Source organism: Hippopotamus amphibius, chromosome 2 (assembly GCF_030028045.1).
Source record: "Hippopotamus amphibius kiboko isolate mHipAmp2 chromosome 2, mHipAmp2.hap2, whole genome shotgun sequence".
In the NCBI taxonomy this organism is placed as follows: domain Eukaryota; kingdom Metazoa; phylum Chordata; class Mammalia; order Artiodactyla; family Hippopotamidae; genus Hippopotamus; species Hippopotamus amphibius.
The window spans coordinates 70,826,348-70,846,138 of NC_080187.1; the positions used below are offsets into that span (position 1 = coordinate 70,826,348).

Consider the following 19,791-nt stretch of genomic DNA (forward strand, 5'->3'; position numbering starts at 1 on the left):
TGGGTAGAGGATAAAGCATGAACAGTCCTTCCACTTCTTCCAGGCCTCAGCCAAAACTTAGGGCGACTCTTTCTCCTTTTGCATTGCAGGTACCTTTTGTACCTGCAAATTAAAAGAGATATTTTCCACGGCCGCCTGCTCTGCTCCTTTTCAGATGCTGCCTACCTGGGTGCCTGTATCGTTCAAGGTAAGTGTGGCCACTGCTGCCCACCCCACCACTGTACTGGACAGTAGAGCTTTGGCTGTCCAGAGCCTCCCTCCTCCCTGCCCTGTGCCCATCCAGCCGGTGTCGTGTTTGAGGCCAGGCAGGGCTGGGTACTTAGCAACGGAGCCCTTCCTCCCCTTCCCTCCCAAGCCTCTGGGGTCCTGGTGGAAGCCTGGGTTGTGGTGGTCACCGGGGCCTCTGCAAGAACAGAGGTCCTCAAGGCCCCAAGGTCCCGGAGTCTCTGCTTCAAAGGGGCCGGGATGCATGACTTAATAAGATGCTCTGAAGAGCTACGGGTTGTTCTGTGCTCTCCACTCTGACCACCGAGCGTGAGGCATGATGGGTGTGGGGAATCTATGTCTGGGAAGGTAGGTATCAAACAGGTGTCCTTTCAAACCTTTGAAGTGAAATGTTAAAGTATTTATACATATACATAGTCACATGAATAGTAGGTGTATATATGTGCACTGTATCTAATTCTTTAGCTTCTGTGGCCACGTAGCACAGTGAGGAGAGCCCCAGGCTCACAGCCTGTCATTCCTCAGTTTGAACCTGAATTCCCATCTCCTGGTTATTTCACCACAGACACATGATTAAGCTCTTTTTCTTCACTGTCTTTGTATACTGGATGAGGTGGTCATACCCCCTTCCCTGCTGTGTGAAGCTGCATGAGACACGTGTTCAGAGTGGAACAGGCACCAGAGGGTGGGGTAGGGGAAGCAGCAAGCACAGAGGACCCAGGGCTAGCTTCTGGATGTTTCGACCTGTACGAAAAAAGAAAACGTTTGAGGGGAGGCCGTCTCCAGGGCCCAAGGCAGCACATTGCCATGGGGACGGGCCCGGGACCCAAGTGAAGAACGACTCAGGTGCTTTGTTCCCCTGGGCCGGCCGGGAGGCAGCTGGCAGCAGGGACTCCGGTGTTCCAGCCATTTGCCGCGTGGAAGCGGATCACGTGTAAATGAGAGACGGGGAGGGTGGAGAGGGGAACGAGGAGAAAAGAGGAGGGATGGAGAGAGAGAGGGAGGGAGGGAGGGGAAGGAAGTGGGGAGAGAGAGAGATTACCAAGTGAGCATGTCAGCCTTATAGAGGATCTGAAATAATGAAGGAGCTTATGATGGGGTCATAAGTAGATCATGACAATCGTCTGTCTGATCACAATTCCAGGCTTCATTCACAGGTGAAGAGAGACACCTGTCATTCTCCTGGGGGCCTCACTGTCACTCACCGCTGTCCCCATGGGATGCTCTGTGCTGTGAAATAGTTCCTAGGACCCTGTGTCTGGGTTTGTGTGCTCTCTGAGAATTCTGAAGTCTGTCTGTGTTGCTTTTCCCCTTCCTCTGGGAACAACCTAGTGCTGCTCAGCAGCTTTTGGCAGTGGTGTTGAAACCCTTGGAGATACTCAAGTTTAAAGTCAGAATGACAGTGATAGCCTGATGGGAAATAGTCCTTCCATCTGCCCAGAGGTGGAGTGTGTGCGTCTGAAAGCTGCCTCTCTTGCATAGAGCTAAGGGTTGTTCAAAGCCCATGGTTCTTCTTCCCTGTGAAGACTGCAAGTTCCTGGTTGGGGTACACTGTCTTCCATGAGGGAAAAGCAAATCGATGCTAATCCGAACAACAGCCCAACATATGAGGATTTCAGGACGATTTAGGCATTAGTGAATCATGGTCAGTTCTCCAAGGACGAGCTCAATATGGAGCTGCAATGGGAGACTCTCCATCCTGCTTTATGTTTGAAATAAAGCCACAAAGCCTCCATCCAGATGATCAGGGCCCTATCTTATCCCGCATTGCTGTTATCATGGACCACTCACAGATGCTGTCGAGAGAGCAGAGTTGGAAATGAACTGGCAGGCCTCAAAAAAACCTTTCAGCTATAAAACGCAGTGGTGTACAGGGGCCATTTGTAGCAAATCCAGTAAAAGCTGGATTCATAAAGTTCTCCGATGCTCGGGCTGGTATTACAGCAGCTCTAGAGATCGTTACCAATGCAGATAAAGATCTGCTTTGTCAGAACTGCTTATGCTTACAGAGAGTGATAGGGAATGTGGAGTAAATGATTAGAAAGCCGAGGACATGTGACTTTTTATTGGCCTCTTGTCTGCTAACACTCTTTGAAGGAGCATGTTGAAGCTGCAGAATATTCTCAGTGTATGAAACAGGCAGCCACCGAGTTTCACTACCTGTACACGCTGAATACAGTGAGCATATTCATTACGTGCTTTCCATTGTCCTCATAATGCAAATTGCAAAACAAACACACAAAGCCTTAGGGACCTATTTATGTTTTTTCTTGGTACAAATATCTTTCCCGTTCCTTCTACAAAACAGCAACGTGGCAGGATTGCTGTTCTTATCTCCTCTGCCTGGTGTGTCCAATCCCTGTGGATCTGTGGCTCCATCTAGATATTCAGAACTCTGTTCAGATGTCCCTTCGTCTGAGAAGCCTTCCTGGACTACTAGAGTAGCCTCTTTCTGTGCATGATTCTTTCTCATGCCCCTGTTTTGTTGTCTTTTAAGCACTTATAGCTGCAGTTATCTTGAGTTGTTTGGGGCTTATTATGCATTGCTGCTTATGTAGAATCTAAATTCCATGGAAGTCTTTTTCACTTTTTCATTTCAAATTCACGGGGGTCTTTTTCACTGTGGTACCCCGTGTTTGGCACACAGTAAGTTCTCCACTAAATATGTTAAATGAACCAGAGTGCTTGCCTAAATTGTACCAATGTATGCTTTCTTTCTATGCTTGGGACAGAGTGGTTGGTTCATTACCTCACCCGTGTATTTGTTCATGTGTTCTCTCAACATTTATGGAACAGCTCCTAGGTGGCAGGCACTGCAGTGTGAAGTCCCTGTGGGGGCAGGGGACAGACAAGTAGACAGGAAGTTGTGATGCTGTGTTAATGTCTAAATAGAGGGACACCTGAGGTCCCTGCTCAGACCCCAGGAGGGCCCCTCACCCAGGAAGGGTGGTCAGGGAAGGCTCCCAAAGCAGTCGACCCTGGAGCTGCAACGTCCTGTATCTCAAGTTCTTTTGGAACGAGTCCTCTCTAAACCAGGGCAAATGCCATTGCCATGCGTGCCCTTTATACTAACCATCACCCGATCATACTCATCCATTTGCTTCAACTCTTTGGATTTTGCTGACAGTTAAATTCTCTTTGATTTAATTTAATCTTAATTTTTAATTCTCGCAAGCCATCCCATGTGCTGTATGTAATTTGTTGTAACTTTACCCTCAATGTCACATGTAGGAGAGAGAACCACAGGCTGCTTACCCAACTCCACTTGGTATGGAATGCAAAATTTGAAGTTAGAAGTGCTTAATCATTTATAAACTGCCTTTTGCTTCAGGTGAATTCAGAGTTAAAGACAAGCTTTAAGGAACAAGAAAGCCAGGCATGTGATGGGGGAGACGTTGACATTTACCTTGTCAGCAACCCTGTGCAGGTTCCATGGCATTTCTTCTCTCGGTTTGCTGGCATTTGCCAGGCTACTTACTGCTGTGTTTAGCAGTACAAGGCCATTGTACCTCACAAGTTTTCCTGGAAAGAGAAGTGCCCACCACAAACAACACAACACAAAACAACACAGACACAAACAATACCACCAACCACTGTGCAAGCTGACATTTGCATTGGGCATAGCCTAGTGTAATATCAGTGGTCCATTCCCTGTGGAAAAACAGGCATTGAGTTATACAGGCTCCTAAATTTGGGGGTCAATAGCCAGCTCACAGGGGCATGGATGTGTATGTGTAGGTGTGTTGGGTGTGTTTCTTTTGAAACTTAGATTGACTTAATCACCAGTTTGTGGCACACTTTCATCACTGGTTCCTTTGGGCCCATCTAGTCATTATTCTCCATTTCCATTCCTAAAGGCAACAACTAGGTTAATGTAATCTTTGACTTGGCATAAATCCTTATAAAATGATTGGTATTATTTTGTGTGTATGTACTCTTAAGTTTCATAAATAGGGCTATAAAACTCCGTAATCTTTCCTTTTTATGCCCAGAACACTGGGGAAATCTGTTCCTGCTTCTTAGTATACATCGATTTTGTTGCTTTTAATTGCTACAGAGTAGCCGGTAGGGTGCATTGCCCATGTGCTGTTTATTGCCCCCAGCAATAATAAACATCCAAGTTACCCCATATCTTTTTTTCGCATCTGGAGTTTTTCTAAAATATATGCCCAGAAATGGGATTGCCGGGTCATAATATTAGACTGAATACTCCCAGATTGCTCTCTAGAAGAGCTCCACGCCTCAAAAATCTTCCAGACATGTACAAGTATACATCTGTTTCCTCATGTCCCTGCCAACAATAGAACCATCTGACTTCCTAAACTTTTTGTTAATCTCATAGGTGTACAGTGACATCTTCTAGTTTTGGTTCGTATAGCTCATTATTGATGACTTGGAGCTGCTCTCCATACACGAGTTCTTTGGGTTTCCCCTCTGTGAATTGGCTGTTGATAGTCCTTGACCATTTTCCTGTTGGAATTCCTGTCCATTCACTTATTGACTTGTAGGGATTTTTCTTTATTCTAGATATTAGCTCATGTCAGATTTAAATTTTGCAAATATATTCTTTCAACTTATCTGTTATTTTGACTATGATATCCTTTAATAAACAGAAATATTTTAATTTTGATATGATCAAATTAATCAATTTCCCCTCTATGGTTGATGGCATTTGGGGGTCATATTTTAAAAGTCCTTCCTCCTGTGGTATACATTTTAGGTTATTTTAAGAACTCTGTAATCTGAACTCTATTAAGAGGCTTTAAAGAGCTTTGCTTTTCTCCCAGTTTTATCCTTTTACAGTCATTAGATGATTCAACAATGAAGGGACAGTAGATACAAATTAGAGAGTTGGATGTGATTTTGCAGATGTGCTCAAGGCGCATTGATTTTTATCTGCTTGAAAGTCAAGTTGGTGATCAAGTTCCAGAACGATATTCTCACCATCTTTAATCTACTTTCCTGGGCCATTTCTGCCTGAGATACTTGCCCCTTCTGGCTCATTCTCCTTAGCAAGCTTGTAGAATCAGTAGAAAGTATTCCCATTGCATGAACATTACCTTTGGTGCTTCAGGCTGTGCTCGATGCATATCCTAGGTCCATAGACCCTCTGGGTCCTCAGAGATGTGCAGGCATTTCTTTTAACCCTTAAAGACCCTCTGGAGGTACCCTATAATTAGAGCCCAGCAACAAGCTTAACCTGGGATGCTCGGCCATCCTTAGATACACACTGTTTAATTTGAAGAGCAATCCATTTATTTTTAAGTGCATTCCTCTTGGGTACCTTTATGTTGTGATTTTTCATCGAGTGAGCCACACTTGCACAAATCTCAGAGCGAGCCGCTCCAGCCAGGGAATTCCTCCACTCAGAGAAAATTAACTGTGAAAAGAACCTTGAGGATCACCCAGTGGTTTCCAGCTAGAGATGGTAATATCCTATCATGCGGAGCATTTGGAAATATTGGGAGGCATTTTTGGTGGTCATAATATCTGCGCGTCACCAGCATTTAGTACCTGAAGGGTAGCCGTGCTCAGTGTCTTACCATGCCTTGGAAGGTCTGAAACAATAAAGAATTATTTCCCCAAATGACAATAGTGCCCATTGAGAAACAATGATTTAAATTCCTTTATTGGGTAGATGAAGAAAATGAGATCCAGAGAGTTCGGCACATGGCCAAGAACACACAGCTATATCTGAACTAGCATATGACCTTCTAGACACTCAGGCTGTGGTCTTTCCATGGATACAAACACATTTTGTTGGGTGAGCTTGTTCCATGCTCTTCTCTTGGGTGGCGGGAGCCATTCCATGTACACCCTGCTCTTGTTGTTCTTAATCTTTCTCTTTCTCTTTATTTTTTCCTGGTTACAGCTGAGCTCGGTGATTATGATCCTGAGGAGCATCCTGAGAATTACATCAGTGAGTTTGAAATTTTCCCCAAGCAGTCACAGAAGCTGGAAAGAAAAATAGTGGAAATCCATAAAAATGAACTCAGGTAATAGGGGTAGACATTCATAGGAATGATAGAGGTGAGAAAGTGTTCTTACTGCAGGGAATGTGGAAATCGTGTTGTGAAGAATATTTGCAATGTATGGCTAGACTGATGGCAGGGCAATATTTCTGGGTGCTGTCAAGGGCCTCCGTCAATGACAGTCTCAATGATGTGGGGTCCCCTGTGTGACTGTTTATGAACCATCAGCAGTTATTAGAGCCATATATTTTCTTCTGGATTTTAACCACCTTGAGTTTCTGAAAGTGAAATCTGGGATGAATAAGTAATCCTTTCTCTTTTGAATTTTGCATTGCCTTCTCCCCTCCTGTGGCCATTGCTGAAAGCTTTGACTCCAAGTAGAGTAGAATCCATTGACAAGGTTTCCTTTGCTGAGCTGCTTTCAAGATGACCTATTCAGCATCTGCTTCCCTTTTCCTTGTCTGTGATGCTCCAGGAGGATTGATAACTACAGAGGAGTAGGAGTAGAAGTAGCAAAATCGCATACAATATTTGTTCACTGTGTACCAGACACTGTTCTAAGTACTTGTGCATATTGACTAGTTTAATATTTGCAACAACTTAGGAGATGGGTGCCATGGTTGTTCCCATTTTACAGAGGAGGGAACTGAGGCACAGAGGGATTAGGCATTTTACCCAGGATCACACAGCTAGCAAGTGACAGAGGCTGGATTTGAATCCAGGCAGGCTGGCTCAGCGTCTGTGCTCTTGAGCCTTGTGATGCTTCTGCTCTGCGTAGGCTGCCAGGAAGGAAATTAAGCCTGAACAGGAATCATCACCAATTTGGAATCCAGGTAACTCAGGTATTCTAGTCTGTAACTAGAATTTAGATCCCTGCAAATCACAGAAAATTCATTTTGATAATCATAGCAGACATGGGCTGTGTTATGACAAATATGGATGAAGAACTGTAATCGCTAGGATGCTTCCATCTTCTGGGCTTCTGGTAATTATATAAAAAAACATAGTGTCACTGGATCGTGAATCATGGAACAAATAACTATCCCCTTGAGAGCGAGTGCAGAGACCCTGCTTTATGCAGGCTCTCCCCCTGCTGGTGAGTCTGAGAAGAGTATACGTGTGGGCATTAAAGGTGGCAGCATAGCTCAGCTTTAAAAAGATGACCTTTGTCCTTAAGAGGTAATGATGATTAGACATAGAAAATTGTACCAATTTCGGAAAGGAACGTACCATTTCTATGGGTAATTTTAGGGTATTATCTCCCAATGAAAGCTTGTTGAAAATATGACAGTCTGCCTACTCTTTTTACATTTTGGGGACAGGTATGCTAGAGGTAAAAGTAAGGTTCCAATGCTTCATTTGAGGGCTTGTGGGCCAGCAGTGTCTGGGCAGCACAGGGTGAGACCCTCTGGACAAAGCAGTCACATCCACTGTGGAGACTGATAGGGGAAGAGGGTTGAACGGTCTGCTGTGACCAGAATTTGCAGGGTCCCAAATGCTTGGAACCTATTATAATAAACATTTATTAAGCTCTTACTGGATGCCAAACATTGTGCTAAGAGCCTTACACGCATCACCCCACTCAGTCCTCGCAAACTCTAAGAGGTTGTTCCCCATCTGAGGTGAAGAAAGCGCAGCCTGGAGTGGCTGAAGGACTTGGCGCTGTTGGTAGCAGAGTCAGGACCTGAAGTTGCTCTTACCTGACACCAGTGCCCATGCTCTTATCCCCGGTGCTGAGCGGCCGTAAAGCAATCTGGTGGTCATGTTGATGTTACACAGTGATCACCATGGCAATGGCACCAGAGGGTGGAGACTGTGGCAGGAGGACCAGTTACTTGTCATCCAGACAAGACATACTGGGGACCTGAACAAGAAGAGGAGTAGAGAAGACTGAAAGAAGAGGATTTTGAGAGACATTGCAGCAAGACTTGTTGACCCACTGGATTTCATGAGTAAATGAGTGGATCAAAGAAGATTCCAGGTTGTTTTTTATAATAAGAAAGCTATAGTTTAGACCTTGTGCCAGCATCTGAATTTATTGACAACCCCAAAAGTAGTCATCACGCATGTAGAGAATAGACAGGGTCAGCGGTCAGCTGTGGTTCGCAGGTCTTGGAAGTAATCTCCACGGCTTGGCCAAAGCTGCTTTCCTTGGGCGCTACACATTCGTAACACCCAGAAAACCCTTGTGAAGAAGTCAATGTTGTATGTCTGGAGGATGAAACAGCCAGAAATCATGTGATATTGTAAAGAGAGATTCAGAGGGTATTTTCCTATGTGTTTTTGCTCCTTTTTCTCCTTAAGGAGTCATGTGTTTCCTTCTGCATCAGTGCAGCAGAGAGAGAGATTTCAGGTTTGGATCAAAATATAAGAAGAGCAGGCAAGGTGACAGCGTAGAAGAGAAGGGGCTTTCTATCAATAGAATAGGTTGGAAACCTGCTACAGAGACTGAGGTTGCCCTGGGGATTTGCGAGCCCTTTGCACACAGGTTGTGAAAGTATCGATCTTCCTGTGTGGGAACTGGACCTCTAGTTGGATTGCTCTGTAAACCTGACAGTGCCAGGAAGGAGTCATAGATGGAAAAGACCCACACGAGGCTGACCAAGGTGTTACCATCTTACTCTCCAACGTTATCACAGCACTCATGACCCTCCCACACAGCAAAGGGATAATGCATGATCAATGTTCTGTTGTTATGGAAACTTCCCGAAAGATTCCCAGTTGGCCTTTGTGGGGGTTTGAAGGGCCCTCCAAATAACCTCCTGCTTCCTACCCAGTTTCTGAACCAGTCAAGAAAGAAAAGAGATGGCGATAGAGGCACTCAGACATTAGCAGAAATGACCATTTGCCAGATAAACAGGATTAGCTGTGGTGGTTCACAGCCTTCTCCAGCCTATTTACTCGATTAGCATCCTTCTTCTCCTGTGCTCTCTGTGGAAGGGACTAAAAGTGATTCTTGGGAGAAAATTAACCAGGGAGGAGGAACTTCCTACACAGTGCTTGAAGGTGGACCCAAGATGGCTTGATAGATAAGCATTAATAAGAGAGTTCTTTAGGGGGAAGAAAGAGAGAGACTCTGGAATTTTGAGGTGCTTGAAAATATAAGGCCAAGGTTTTAGTAAGTTTGTATGGACTAAGTGTTTAGACTCCTTTAAATGTTGAAGAGATCTGTGAGTGAAGATTGAAGTTCGTGGCTGGGTCAGCTTTGCTTCTTCAAATGTGCCGCATCATTGACCAACGAGGGGAGAAGACATAGTTTTGAAAAACATAATGTCATAGTTATTGATCATCTCTATATCAGTCAAGATAAGGCTAGATTTTCCTGAGGAAACAACCCCAGAAGCTCAGTGGGTTAGAACAAGGAAGGTTTATTTCTTGCTCTGCTGTATACCCACCAGGGGTCAGCTGGGGGCTCTGCTAGTCATTGTTACTCGGGTCAGTCACAAGCTTGAGTTTGCCAGGAAGGAGAGAGCTGTGAAAGGTCCTGCTTCAGCTTGGAAATGATACGTGTCACTTCTTTACCACTGTGGCCAGAGCTAGTCACATGGTCCCACCCAACAGCAAGGAAGTGCAGTTCTATCAGGTGTCCAGAAGGTGCGGACTGGAAACAGCTGGCAAACAGCTCTTAATGGCCTTTACAGTCTCATTGACTAATAGAGTTTTTGTTTGTTTTTGATTTAATAGACTATTTTTTAGAAGAGTTTTAGGCTCACACCAGAACCGAGTGGAGTACACAGATTTCCTCTATATTTTCTGCCCCAATACATGCACAAGCTCCCCCATATCAACATCCATCCCCCACCAGAGTCGTACATTTATTATTATTGATGAACCTACATTGATTCATAGTTACCACCCACAGTCCATGTACCTTAGGGTTCGCTCTTGATGTTGTACACTCTATGGGTTTAGACAATAGTTTAATGACATATATCCGTCACTACAGTATCATACAGAATACTTTCACTGCCCTAAATACCTTCTGTGCTCTGTTATTCATCCCTCCCTCCTCCCTAACCCCTGGCAATCACTGATCTGTTAGCTGTCTCCATAGTTTTGGCTTTTCCAGAATGTCATGTAGTTGGGACCATATAGTACATAGCCTTTTCAAGTTATCTTCTTTCACTAAACAATATGCATTTAAGATTTCTGCTCGTCTTTTTATTGATAGCTCATTTCTTCCTATTGCTGAATAATATGCCATTGTATGTACCACAGTTTATTTATCCATTCACCTACTGAAGGACATATGGTTACTTTTAAGTTTTGGCAGTTATGGATATAATTGGTATAATCATCCATGAGCAGGCTTTTGTGTGGATGTCTCCTTTGGGTAAATATCAAGGAGCATGATTGCTGGATTGCATGGTAAGAGTGCATTTAATTTTGTAAGAAACTGCCAAGCTGTCTTCCAAATTGGCTGTACCACCTTGCATTCCCACCAGCAGCGAATGAGAGTTCCTGTTGTTTCACATCTTTACCAGCATTTGGTGTTTTCAGTGTTCTGGATTTTGGCCATTCTAATAGGCATGTAGCTAATAGAATTGTATTTGGAAAGATTTTATAAAGGCATCTTTGGGCCTCTTAATAACCTGTGAATTGGAGAATGTAGATATGTATCAATATGATTCTCATTTTTGAATATATGTCAGTGCTAAAACTCACTGAGGCTGAATGATTCTTCTAGATCAGGTGCAGTTAATAAATTTGTTTGGCTTTCTGGGCCGTGTGATCTCTATTGCAGCCACTCAGCTCTGCTTTTGTAGAGTGACATAGACAATATGTAAAAGAGTGGGCTGTGATTCACTGAAACTTTGACAAAACAGATGGTGGACCAGATTTGATCCATGGGTTCTAGTTTGCTGACCCTTGTTTTAAACATCTGGTAGAGCAGGTCTAGAATCAATTTCTGCTTCACTATACTGACTCTGCAGATAACCTGAAGACACAAAGATCCATATTTGTTTTTAAAACTATGTATAAAAAGTAATCTCATAATTCATAGATTTTATTTGAGTTGGGTATGCAGCGATGAGATCTTAGCAATGGGACTGCTTAGAAATAGGTTATTCCTCCTTCTAGAGTCCTCTGGTGGCTGGAGGAAGCCATTGCCACAATCCCTGGAGACGTGACAGTTCTGCTATTTGGACTCTCTTGGTTTCTGTTTTCTGCAGCTTTAATCGTGACCATTTGGGTTAAGAGGGAATACTCATCCCGTTAGTCCTGGGGATACTCAGAGGGGGTTGAAGATCAAGAATAAGATTGATTTCAGTATCAGGAACTGTGGTAGGCTCCTCTGGAGGTTTTCCTGGAGTTTCTACTCAGCTAGTTCTCTCAATACCAGCTCATCAGGTGTCTCATTAGAAGCAAAGGCCTTTGCATTAGCTTCAGTCACAGGTCATCAGCTTTTAAATATTCAGAAAACTCAACTGGCGATGAAGTGGTTTGAAGTATATTCCTTGCCCTTAAAGAGCAGAAAAATTATTGGGTTAGCCACCCCCATAATGATCTAATGCAGTGAGGTTTGTGCTGGAAGTAATGACACTGGGTGTATTTTAAATAGAGTCATTATCTCTTTATTTCTCAGAACTCACAATCTCTGTAAATCATGTGCTGTGGCTTCCTGGCAAGGATTTATAGTTTCAAAAATGTCCAGCTTTCTAGAAATAAGTGCCCTGCTATGAATGTACCCTCTACCTGTGCTTCCAATGAATAGATCACAAGAGCCCCCTTAGGAAATGTTTTTGCACAATTTTGAGAAGAGTATTTAGTGTATAAAAGGAAGAGGGGAAATGTCAGATTATTTTACAAGTCTAATCTTTCTCAAAATGTGCTTTCCCTCTCTCATTCCTTTTCCCACATTCCTGTATCCTTTCCTTTCTCAAGTCTTTCATTCCAAAACCCTAGAACCTCCCTCCCTCTACCTTCCTCCCCACCTTTCTTTCTTGCACTCCCTCTCCCCCTCCCTCCTTCCCTCCCTCTTTTCCTCTCCCTAGACTTCTCCCTCTCCCTCTAGGAGGTTATCAAATCCATTTTCATTCTCTGTTGTTATTTCGTGTAATACTCTTCTTAGGAGTGGGAAGCTGGAATGATTTAGCATCAAATGCCAAAAAAACTAAATCCTTGTATTATGTGGTTTAGAATCAGGGACATTTCTAGAAAGGCTTGAACCAGGGACAAATGATGTGTACACCCAACCCATCAACATTTCTTATACAGTTGAAATCTGGCTAAGGTAACTTGAAGAGAGAAAGAACAGTGTCATGGAAATGCAACACAGCTTTGAAGAAGGAGAGAGGGGGTAGTACGGAAAGCTGCACTCAGTCATGACTTAATATACTCTTTGATCACCCCTGACATGTGATTCTAAACTATGCATAGAGTCAAAGACATTTCGAATTTCCAATGAAACTGTAACAGTGTATTTAACCATCTATCCACACACCCATCCACGATCCATCCATCCATGCATCTATCCATCCATTCATGCAGCAAATATTTATCAAAGAGTAACTATGTGTCAGGAACTGTGGAAGTGTTGGATGACCCAGCCCAGTGATCTTCAGCTGCTTCCCCACCAAGCTGGGATCCTCTTCATCATCTACACACTCCATGACCTGATGTTTTGGAAAACAATATTCATGAAGCAAAATTTATTTGCTTCCTAATTTTTATTGGTCATCCACAGCTACAGCTACCCTTTGGAGCCTTTGAATATCAAGCAGTCACTAGTCCAAAGCAAAGAAACTTGACACCCAATTATGACACTTGAGGAACTCTTGGAGTCCAAAGCAGGGGTTAAAAGATAACAGTTCTTGGACTACACTCTGACCCAGATGTATGTTCTTTGGCCAAATAATAATTTCAAAAAATAGAATCAGTTCCCATAAAGATCCAGCTTTACTTGAAACCCGTCACCTACTTGGCAATGCTAAGCAGCAGTCCCCTTTTAAGAACCATTTGTTCTCTGAGTCGCCACTACCCCTGCTCAGTCAGTTCACCTTCTTTGTCCATTGGATTGTTTGTGACCACCTTCTTTTACTAATAAGGAAACAGAGGCCTGAGAAATTAACTTATCAAGGCTACACAATTATGAAGCAGTAGAACTTGACCTGAAACCTGAGTGTTCCTGTAAAGTACTCTGATGTCTTTCTAAGTGACTGCTCTTCTGTGTGTCTCGTCCCTGCCCCAGAGTATCACTATATGTCTCCCCCATAGCATGGCAGTCACTCAGAGTCGTAGTGTTCTATCTAATGCTCTGCACAGATATAGCCCCTAATGTTCCCTAAGGAGCTTACAAGAGATAATGTCCCTAAGTAAAGAATTAGAAATGATAGACTAGGGACTCTCACTTCCAGTTAGGATGTGGAAAGCACAAGACAGGGATCTCCCCCTGACACCAAGATAGTACCAACAAGCTAGATGAACTACAAAGTCATATATATTTTTTAAATATTTATTTATTTATTTTCATTTTTGGCTGCATCAGGTCTTAGTTGTGGCATGTGGGATCTTCGTTGTGGCATGTGGGATCCTCCATGTGGCACATAGGCTCCTCCTGGCAGCACATGGGCTTCTCTCTAGTTGTGGCATGTGGGCTCCAGAGCTCATGGTCTCCAGAGTTCATGGGCTCCGTAGTTGTGGCACACTGGCTTAGTTGCGCCTCGGCATGTGGGATCTTAATTCCCTGCCCAGGGATCAAACCTGAGTGCCCTGCATTGGAAGGCAGATTCTCAACCACTGCGCCACCAGGAAAGGCCTCAAACTCTAAAATTGCAGCCAAGTTGCAGCAAAACCTAGCCTAACTCAAGTTGAGAATTCTACTTTGAGACAGCAGACCATTCTATTGGTCTTCTACCCATGAGTTTAATTGGTCTTCTACCCATGACCCAAATGGGTCATGTAGAGCCAGACCCACCCCCTTCCCTGTCCAGCTGTGCTCCAGGAAGCCCAGGTCATTGCTGGCAAGATCCACACCTCACTCCACAATTAATGTCCACTACTAATTTGCATTCATTCTTGGGATGCTGTATGTTTTTGTACTCTGTGTAATGGTATCCTAAAGGAGGGTCAATAAGGGAGAGAGTGTTCCTCTTGGCAAAAAAAAGTATTCAAGACAGGCAGAAGGGAGATAGCTAAATGCATAATTACTTGACCTCATCTAATTTATTAGAAAGGCATATCTTTAGAGAATTGTTGATTCTTGAAAAAGAATTCAACTAAACACTGGTCTTTACCTCTAAATGTCTCATTAGAGACACTATTAATCTTAGCAGAACAGTTCCTGGTGCCAAATTTAAAGGATAGAAAATCATTATTTTCCATTACCAAACAGAGTTTTGGCCAGAAACAAATGTCCAGTGGGAGATTCAAAAGAAAAACAAATTTCTATTTACTTGATCTTAGTGTCTTCCTGAAAACCTGACTATTAAATGGTTTCCTCCTCAGTGAGTCAGGGGGACTTAGGAGTTTCTTAGTGCTATCGGGGTCTCTACCTTTTCTCCATTGGTTTTGAACCCTTTTCCCTCCCTGAACATTTGTAGCTTTTCTCTGTGTATGAATTTTTAGATTAAATCTTTTAAATGCTTAGCCATTGGAGATCTGAGTCAAACCCAATGCAAATGATACCAATTGAAGGACTTTTATTTTGAAGAGGGGCCTTTGCTCTACTGTAATTATCTTGGTATGCTTCCTGACACTTCCAATCAAAGTTATATTTCTGATTTCAGTCACTTGCAGGGCTAGCAAGCGAACAAATGCTATTCTGAGGGTGAGGAGAGAGCATGCTCTGTGTCAGGCACTCGTCTAATGGCTTTATATCTGTTAACTGCTTATTCTTTACACCAGATCTTGGAGGTGGGTACTATTTTTAATCTTCATTGTATGAAATCAAACAGACACAGCTTCAGTTGTTTTCTATTCCTGTGTTCAGTTCCTAGGTCAGGTTTCAGCAAATTTTTTCTATCCTAGTAAATATCTTAGGCTTTGCAGAACATATGGTCTCTGTTGCAATCACTCATTTTGCCATCGTAGCATACAGTGTCCACAGACGGTACCCAAACAAATGGGTATGTCTTTGTTCCAAAACTTTATTTATGGAGACTGAAATTTGAATGTCATGTAATTTTCACAGGGCATGAAATATTATTCTTTGATTGTTTCAAGCCATTTAAAAATGGAAAAAAAACATTCCTAGCTCCAGGTCTGAACAAAATCAGGCGGTGATCTGGATTTAGCCGACATACTCTAGTCTGGGGATCTCTGACCTAGACTAAAATGGAGACATCACTGCTCTCTAATCAGATCTAAATATCTGTCATCTGGAATAGAGTGCCTCATCACTGATAAGATGAAATGTTTAGAATTTGAAAAGTGCTTTCTAGAAGAACCAATAGAAGCCATGTCATTTGGAAATGCTCAGCCTGGCATCCAGGAGAACAGGCAGATGGCCCTGGACCATATCATGTTGGTTGTGATGGTAGTGCAGGTCCCGAGAAGCACTTTGGAACTAGGTTGCCTTGGGTTTGCATTCACTCCTCCACTTAATAGCTGAGTAACCTTGAGCAAGTTACTTTTCCTCTTTGAGTATCAGAATCCTCATCTATAAAATGAGCATAAGAATTCCTCCTTGAAGAATATTAAGTGAAAAAATACATATACTGCTTGGCAATATAAACAATTATATATTGCTCAGAACAGGAGAGTTTAATAAAATGTTGCTCTGCATGTGTATCTATTACATTCCTGACCTATTCTGTTTAGTTCAGCAGTGCTTTTACGTTGCATAATATTTCACCCAATAAATCTTTTATTAAAAAGGCAGGAATTGTTTCTCTTTTAATCATTGTAAATGTATAATGTATAAAAGAGTATATGCGATATATGTATAATTTAAAGAGTAGTTGAAAAAACACCCGTGACCCCCTACCTCTGCTTATGAATTAGAACATCACCATATGCTGTCAAGTCTCCTAACCTGACCCTCCCAGATTACCTCCCTCCTTTCTCTATGCTATTCTGAAGTTTAGAGTCTCTTATTTTGCTTTTGTAAGTGTACTGCATACATCAACAAGTAATCTATGTTTTTTCCTACTTTTGACCTTCCTACAAAGGGAATCATACTCTACTTGTGTATCTCACTTTCCCCCACCAACATGATGTCTTTGAGGTTCTTCACATTGATGCCTGCAGTCACAGGTCTTCATTTTGGCTTCTGTGTACTTTTCTATCATATGAACATATCACATTTTATGTATCCATTCTCCTGTTGATGGACATTGGATTGTTTCTAGGTTTTGCTGTTACAAAGTTACTATGGCTTCTTGACTAGTTCTCATAGAGGTGTATCTAAAAGAGTCCCTAGTGTAGGTCAAACATAGATGTAGAAAGCAGGCACAAACCTGGGCCATAGAGTTCGCACAACGGCTTTTCAAGAAATGGTAGCTTGTTTGCTGAAGGGGTTGCTCCATTCACACCAATAATTTACGAGGGTTCCCAGTGCTTCAGAGCCTTTTTTCTTTCTCTTCCTTTTTTCTTAAACTCTTAAAAGTGGAAGCATAACACAAATTCAGAAAAGCCAAAAACACATGAACGTCAAGCTCAATGAATTATTACAAAGCAAGTGTGTATGTAACCAGCACTCAGGTTAAAGAGAGAATTGGTGGTACCTCTGAAGCCCCTGTTATGCCCCTTCTCAATATTTATCTTCTCCCTTCCCCCACCCCCAAGGCAATCACATCTCTGACTTTAAATACTTAAGTTTTGTTTTGCTCATTTAAAAAAGCCATATAAACGAAATTCATTCAGTGTATATTCATTTATATCTGGCCTGTCTTGTTCAGTTTTATTTTTGTAATAGTCACCCATCTTGTTGTGTGTGGCTTGAATTCATTTATTTTTACAGCTGTATGGTGTTCCATTGTATGTCCATTATACTGTTGGTAGACATTTGTTTCCTATTTTTTTTGATATTACAAATGGCATTACTGTGAAAATTCCATGTATTTCTTGGTGCAACAGGCACTAGTTCCTTTTGTATGTGTAACTATGAATGGAATTGCTATGTTATAGGGTAAACATGTTTAACTTCGGTAGATAATGTCAGTTTCCCAGATAGTTTTACCAAATTACTCTTCCACCAGCAGTGTATGAGAGTTGCTTTTGCTGTACATTCTCATGAGTGCTTGGCTTGGTTGTTGTTGTTTTTTTTTTAATTTTAGCTGTCAGATGGGTGTGTAAATGACCTCTTAGAGTTTTGCATTTTCCTGATCTTAATGAGGTTAAGCACATTCTCATGTGGTTGTTGGCTATTTGGATATCTTATTTTGTGAAGTATCAAGTCTTTTGCCATTTTTTCTTCTGAGTTATCTTTAAAAAGTATTTTATTGTTGTTTATTGATTTATTGGAGGTTTGGTGTTTTTTTTTTAAATTCTACATAGGAGTCTTTTTTGATTATACTTGTTACCAAAATCTTTTCCCATACTGGGGCTTGCCTTTTCACACCTGGATGGTTGCTCTTGATGAACAGAGGTCTTCGAGTTTAACTGTGTGTCCTCTGGAGCTGTGTAGCACTGCACCCTGCTGCCATCTGGGGTTGAGTGTTTGCCACTAGATGCTCATCAGATTTACCAAGGACAGGGAAGTGATCAGAAAGTGACCACCTAGGCAAGCAAAAGTTCCTCACTTTCCAATATGAACTTCCAAATTATAGCCTTTGAAAATTAACTTGTTCCCATACTGAATGGAAAAGAAGGGTGTGCTTTAAAACCAAACTTGCATTTCAAGAATAAACAGCGTGTGGCTTAGACAAAGGGGCTGACAGTTTAGCCCTAAGGGGAATGGCCAGCTCTCTAGAGCAGAGGAGCTCTTAGCAGTGTGGAGCAGAGTGAGGACCTTTCATGTGAAGTGGCAGGATTATCCTGGAGCAGAGCTGGTGGCCTGTGGCTGGGGGAGGTACTGGGCTGCTTTAGCTCTAGTCCTGGTTCTCTTTGGCCTCAGTCTGAGTCATTCGGCTAAAGTCTTGCACTGAGGACCGCCAGAGTGGGGTGCTGCTGAGGAACATGCTGGATGGCTCAGCTTTGTGCTTTGTCCCCAGCCCGGGGGGGTGAGTGATAGTATGAATCAGTGAGTGAGAGACGAGCGTGTGTGTATGTGGGGGCGGGTGGTGAGAGAGTGTGTGAGAGAGGCAGGAAGCCCCCAATATTCAGATTCAATAATTATCTTTGTTTTCTGGTGAAAGGTAAGCTATTACTTCAGGAACTTATGAGAGAGCTATGAAGAGAGAAATACCTATGTATTGAAAAAACTTTCAGAAAGTCCCCTTTCCCTTCCCCGTCAAAATACTTGATGGTCTTCTTGAATCTCTTGTTACTTTCTCAAGAAGAGAAATAATTATAATGTCTATGACTTGAAAAAAAAAATCAAAGAATTGGTCAAAGAAAGATAGGATTTGTTGGATTGAAAGCATCATATAGTGCTGATCGGGGTGAATAAAGAGGCTCCCTTTATATATTTATCCCAGTGACATTTCAGAACATCAAAACTAAAGAGGAAATTTGGAAAGGCTTTAGAAAGATTTACTTTCCTAAAGCAGGTGTTTGAGTTAATCCCTCAGGAACATATTGTGTAAAGGATGGATTCAAAAATTCTCTCTTCTGTTGAAAGAAAAGGTAGCATATGTGGCTCCCTTCCCTTCCTTCTCCAAGTTTCTGTGGATAATAGAAAATGTACTAGAAAGTAGATGCAAGAAAGAATACCATCTCTGAATCAGAAGTCCTGCGATATCTTTGGAAGATAGGAAACAGATGGAAGAAATCCAGGTCAAAGACATATATAGAATAGGAGTGGTTCTGGGTGCTTCAGGCAACAGATAACAGGGCAGCCATCATGGTGGGTTGGCAACTGCATTTGGAACAGTTGGGCAGCTTTGACCTCTTCCTCTGGTTCCCTGATACTGAGTCATGAGCAGCAGCAGGCTTGAGCTGGAGGTACCTTATGTGGAAGACATCCAGAAGCAACAACAACCTTCAGCCTGAAATCAGGTTACTAACTCATACTCTTCCCATATGGTGTGTCTTGCCCTTCCCTACAACCTCTGGAGGCCACTGTATTAAACAACTAACATCAAATACAAAGATGATCATCCAGCCAAGAATCACCAAACACTTCATAAAACATCAATTCATTGAGTAAGACACTCCGACTCCACAAACTAAAGGGCGGTCATCAAGAAAGCAGCATTAATGGAGTAAAAAGGATTGGACTTTAAAAGAAACAAAGTGGATATCCTCAGAGGAGTAAGAAGAATTTATCCCATAAAATAAGAACAGGCATCTATTTCAAGAGCCAAATAGACATTCCATTGGAAACGAAATATTTCATTGATATTTTAAAACAACTCATCAGTGGGATGGAAAGCAGGATGCACACAGCTGAAGAAGAAATTAATGAGCTGGAGGTTTGAATAAAGAAATCATCTGGAATGTAATACAAAAGGACTTAAAGAATGAAACAAAGGTTAAAAAGACATGAAGGATAGACCTAGGAGTTTCAAAATCCATTCTCTAGGGTCTCTCAAAGGAGAGGAGAGAGAGA

General features: G+C 42.4%; 1 protein-coding gene across 2 annotated transcripts in view; it reads left to right on the forward strand.

Annotated features, from left to right (window-relative positions):
* The window catches only part of FRMD3 (FERM domain containing 3), a 280,138-nt gene that overhangs the window by 181,127 nt on the left and 79,220 nt on the right, over nt 1-19,791 (forward strand). For both annotated transcript variants that reach the window (XM_057724971.1, XM_057724970.1), the window contains exons 5-6: nt 90-187; nt 6,098-6,221. In XM_057724971.1, the coding sequence (XP_057580954.1) occupies nt 90-187; nt 6,098-6,221 (222 nt within the window). The remainder of the gene's footprint in view (nt 1-89; nt 188-6,097; nt 6,222-19,791) is intronic.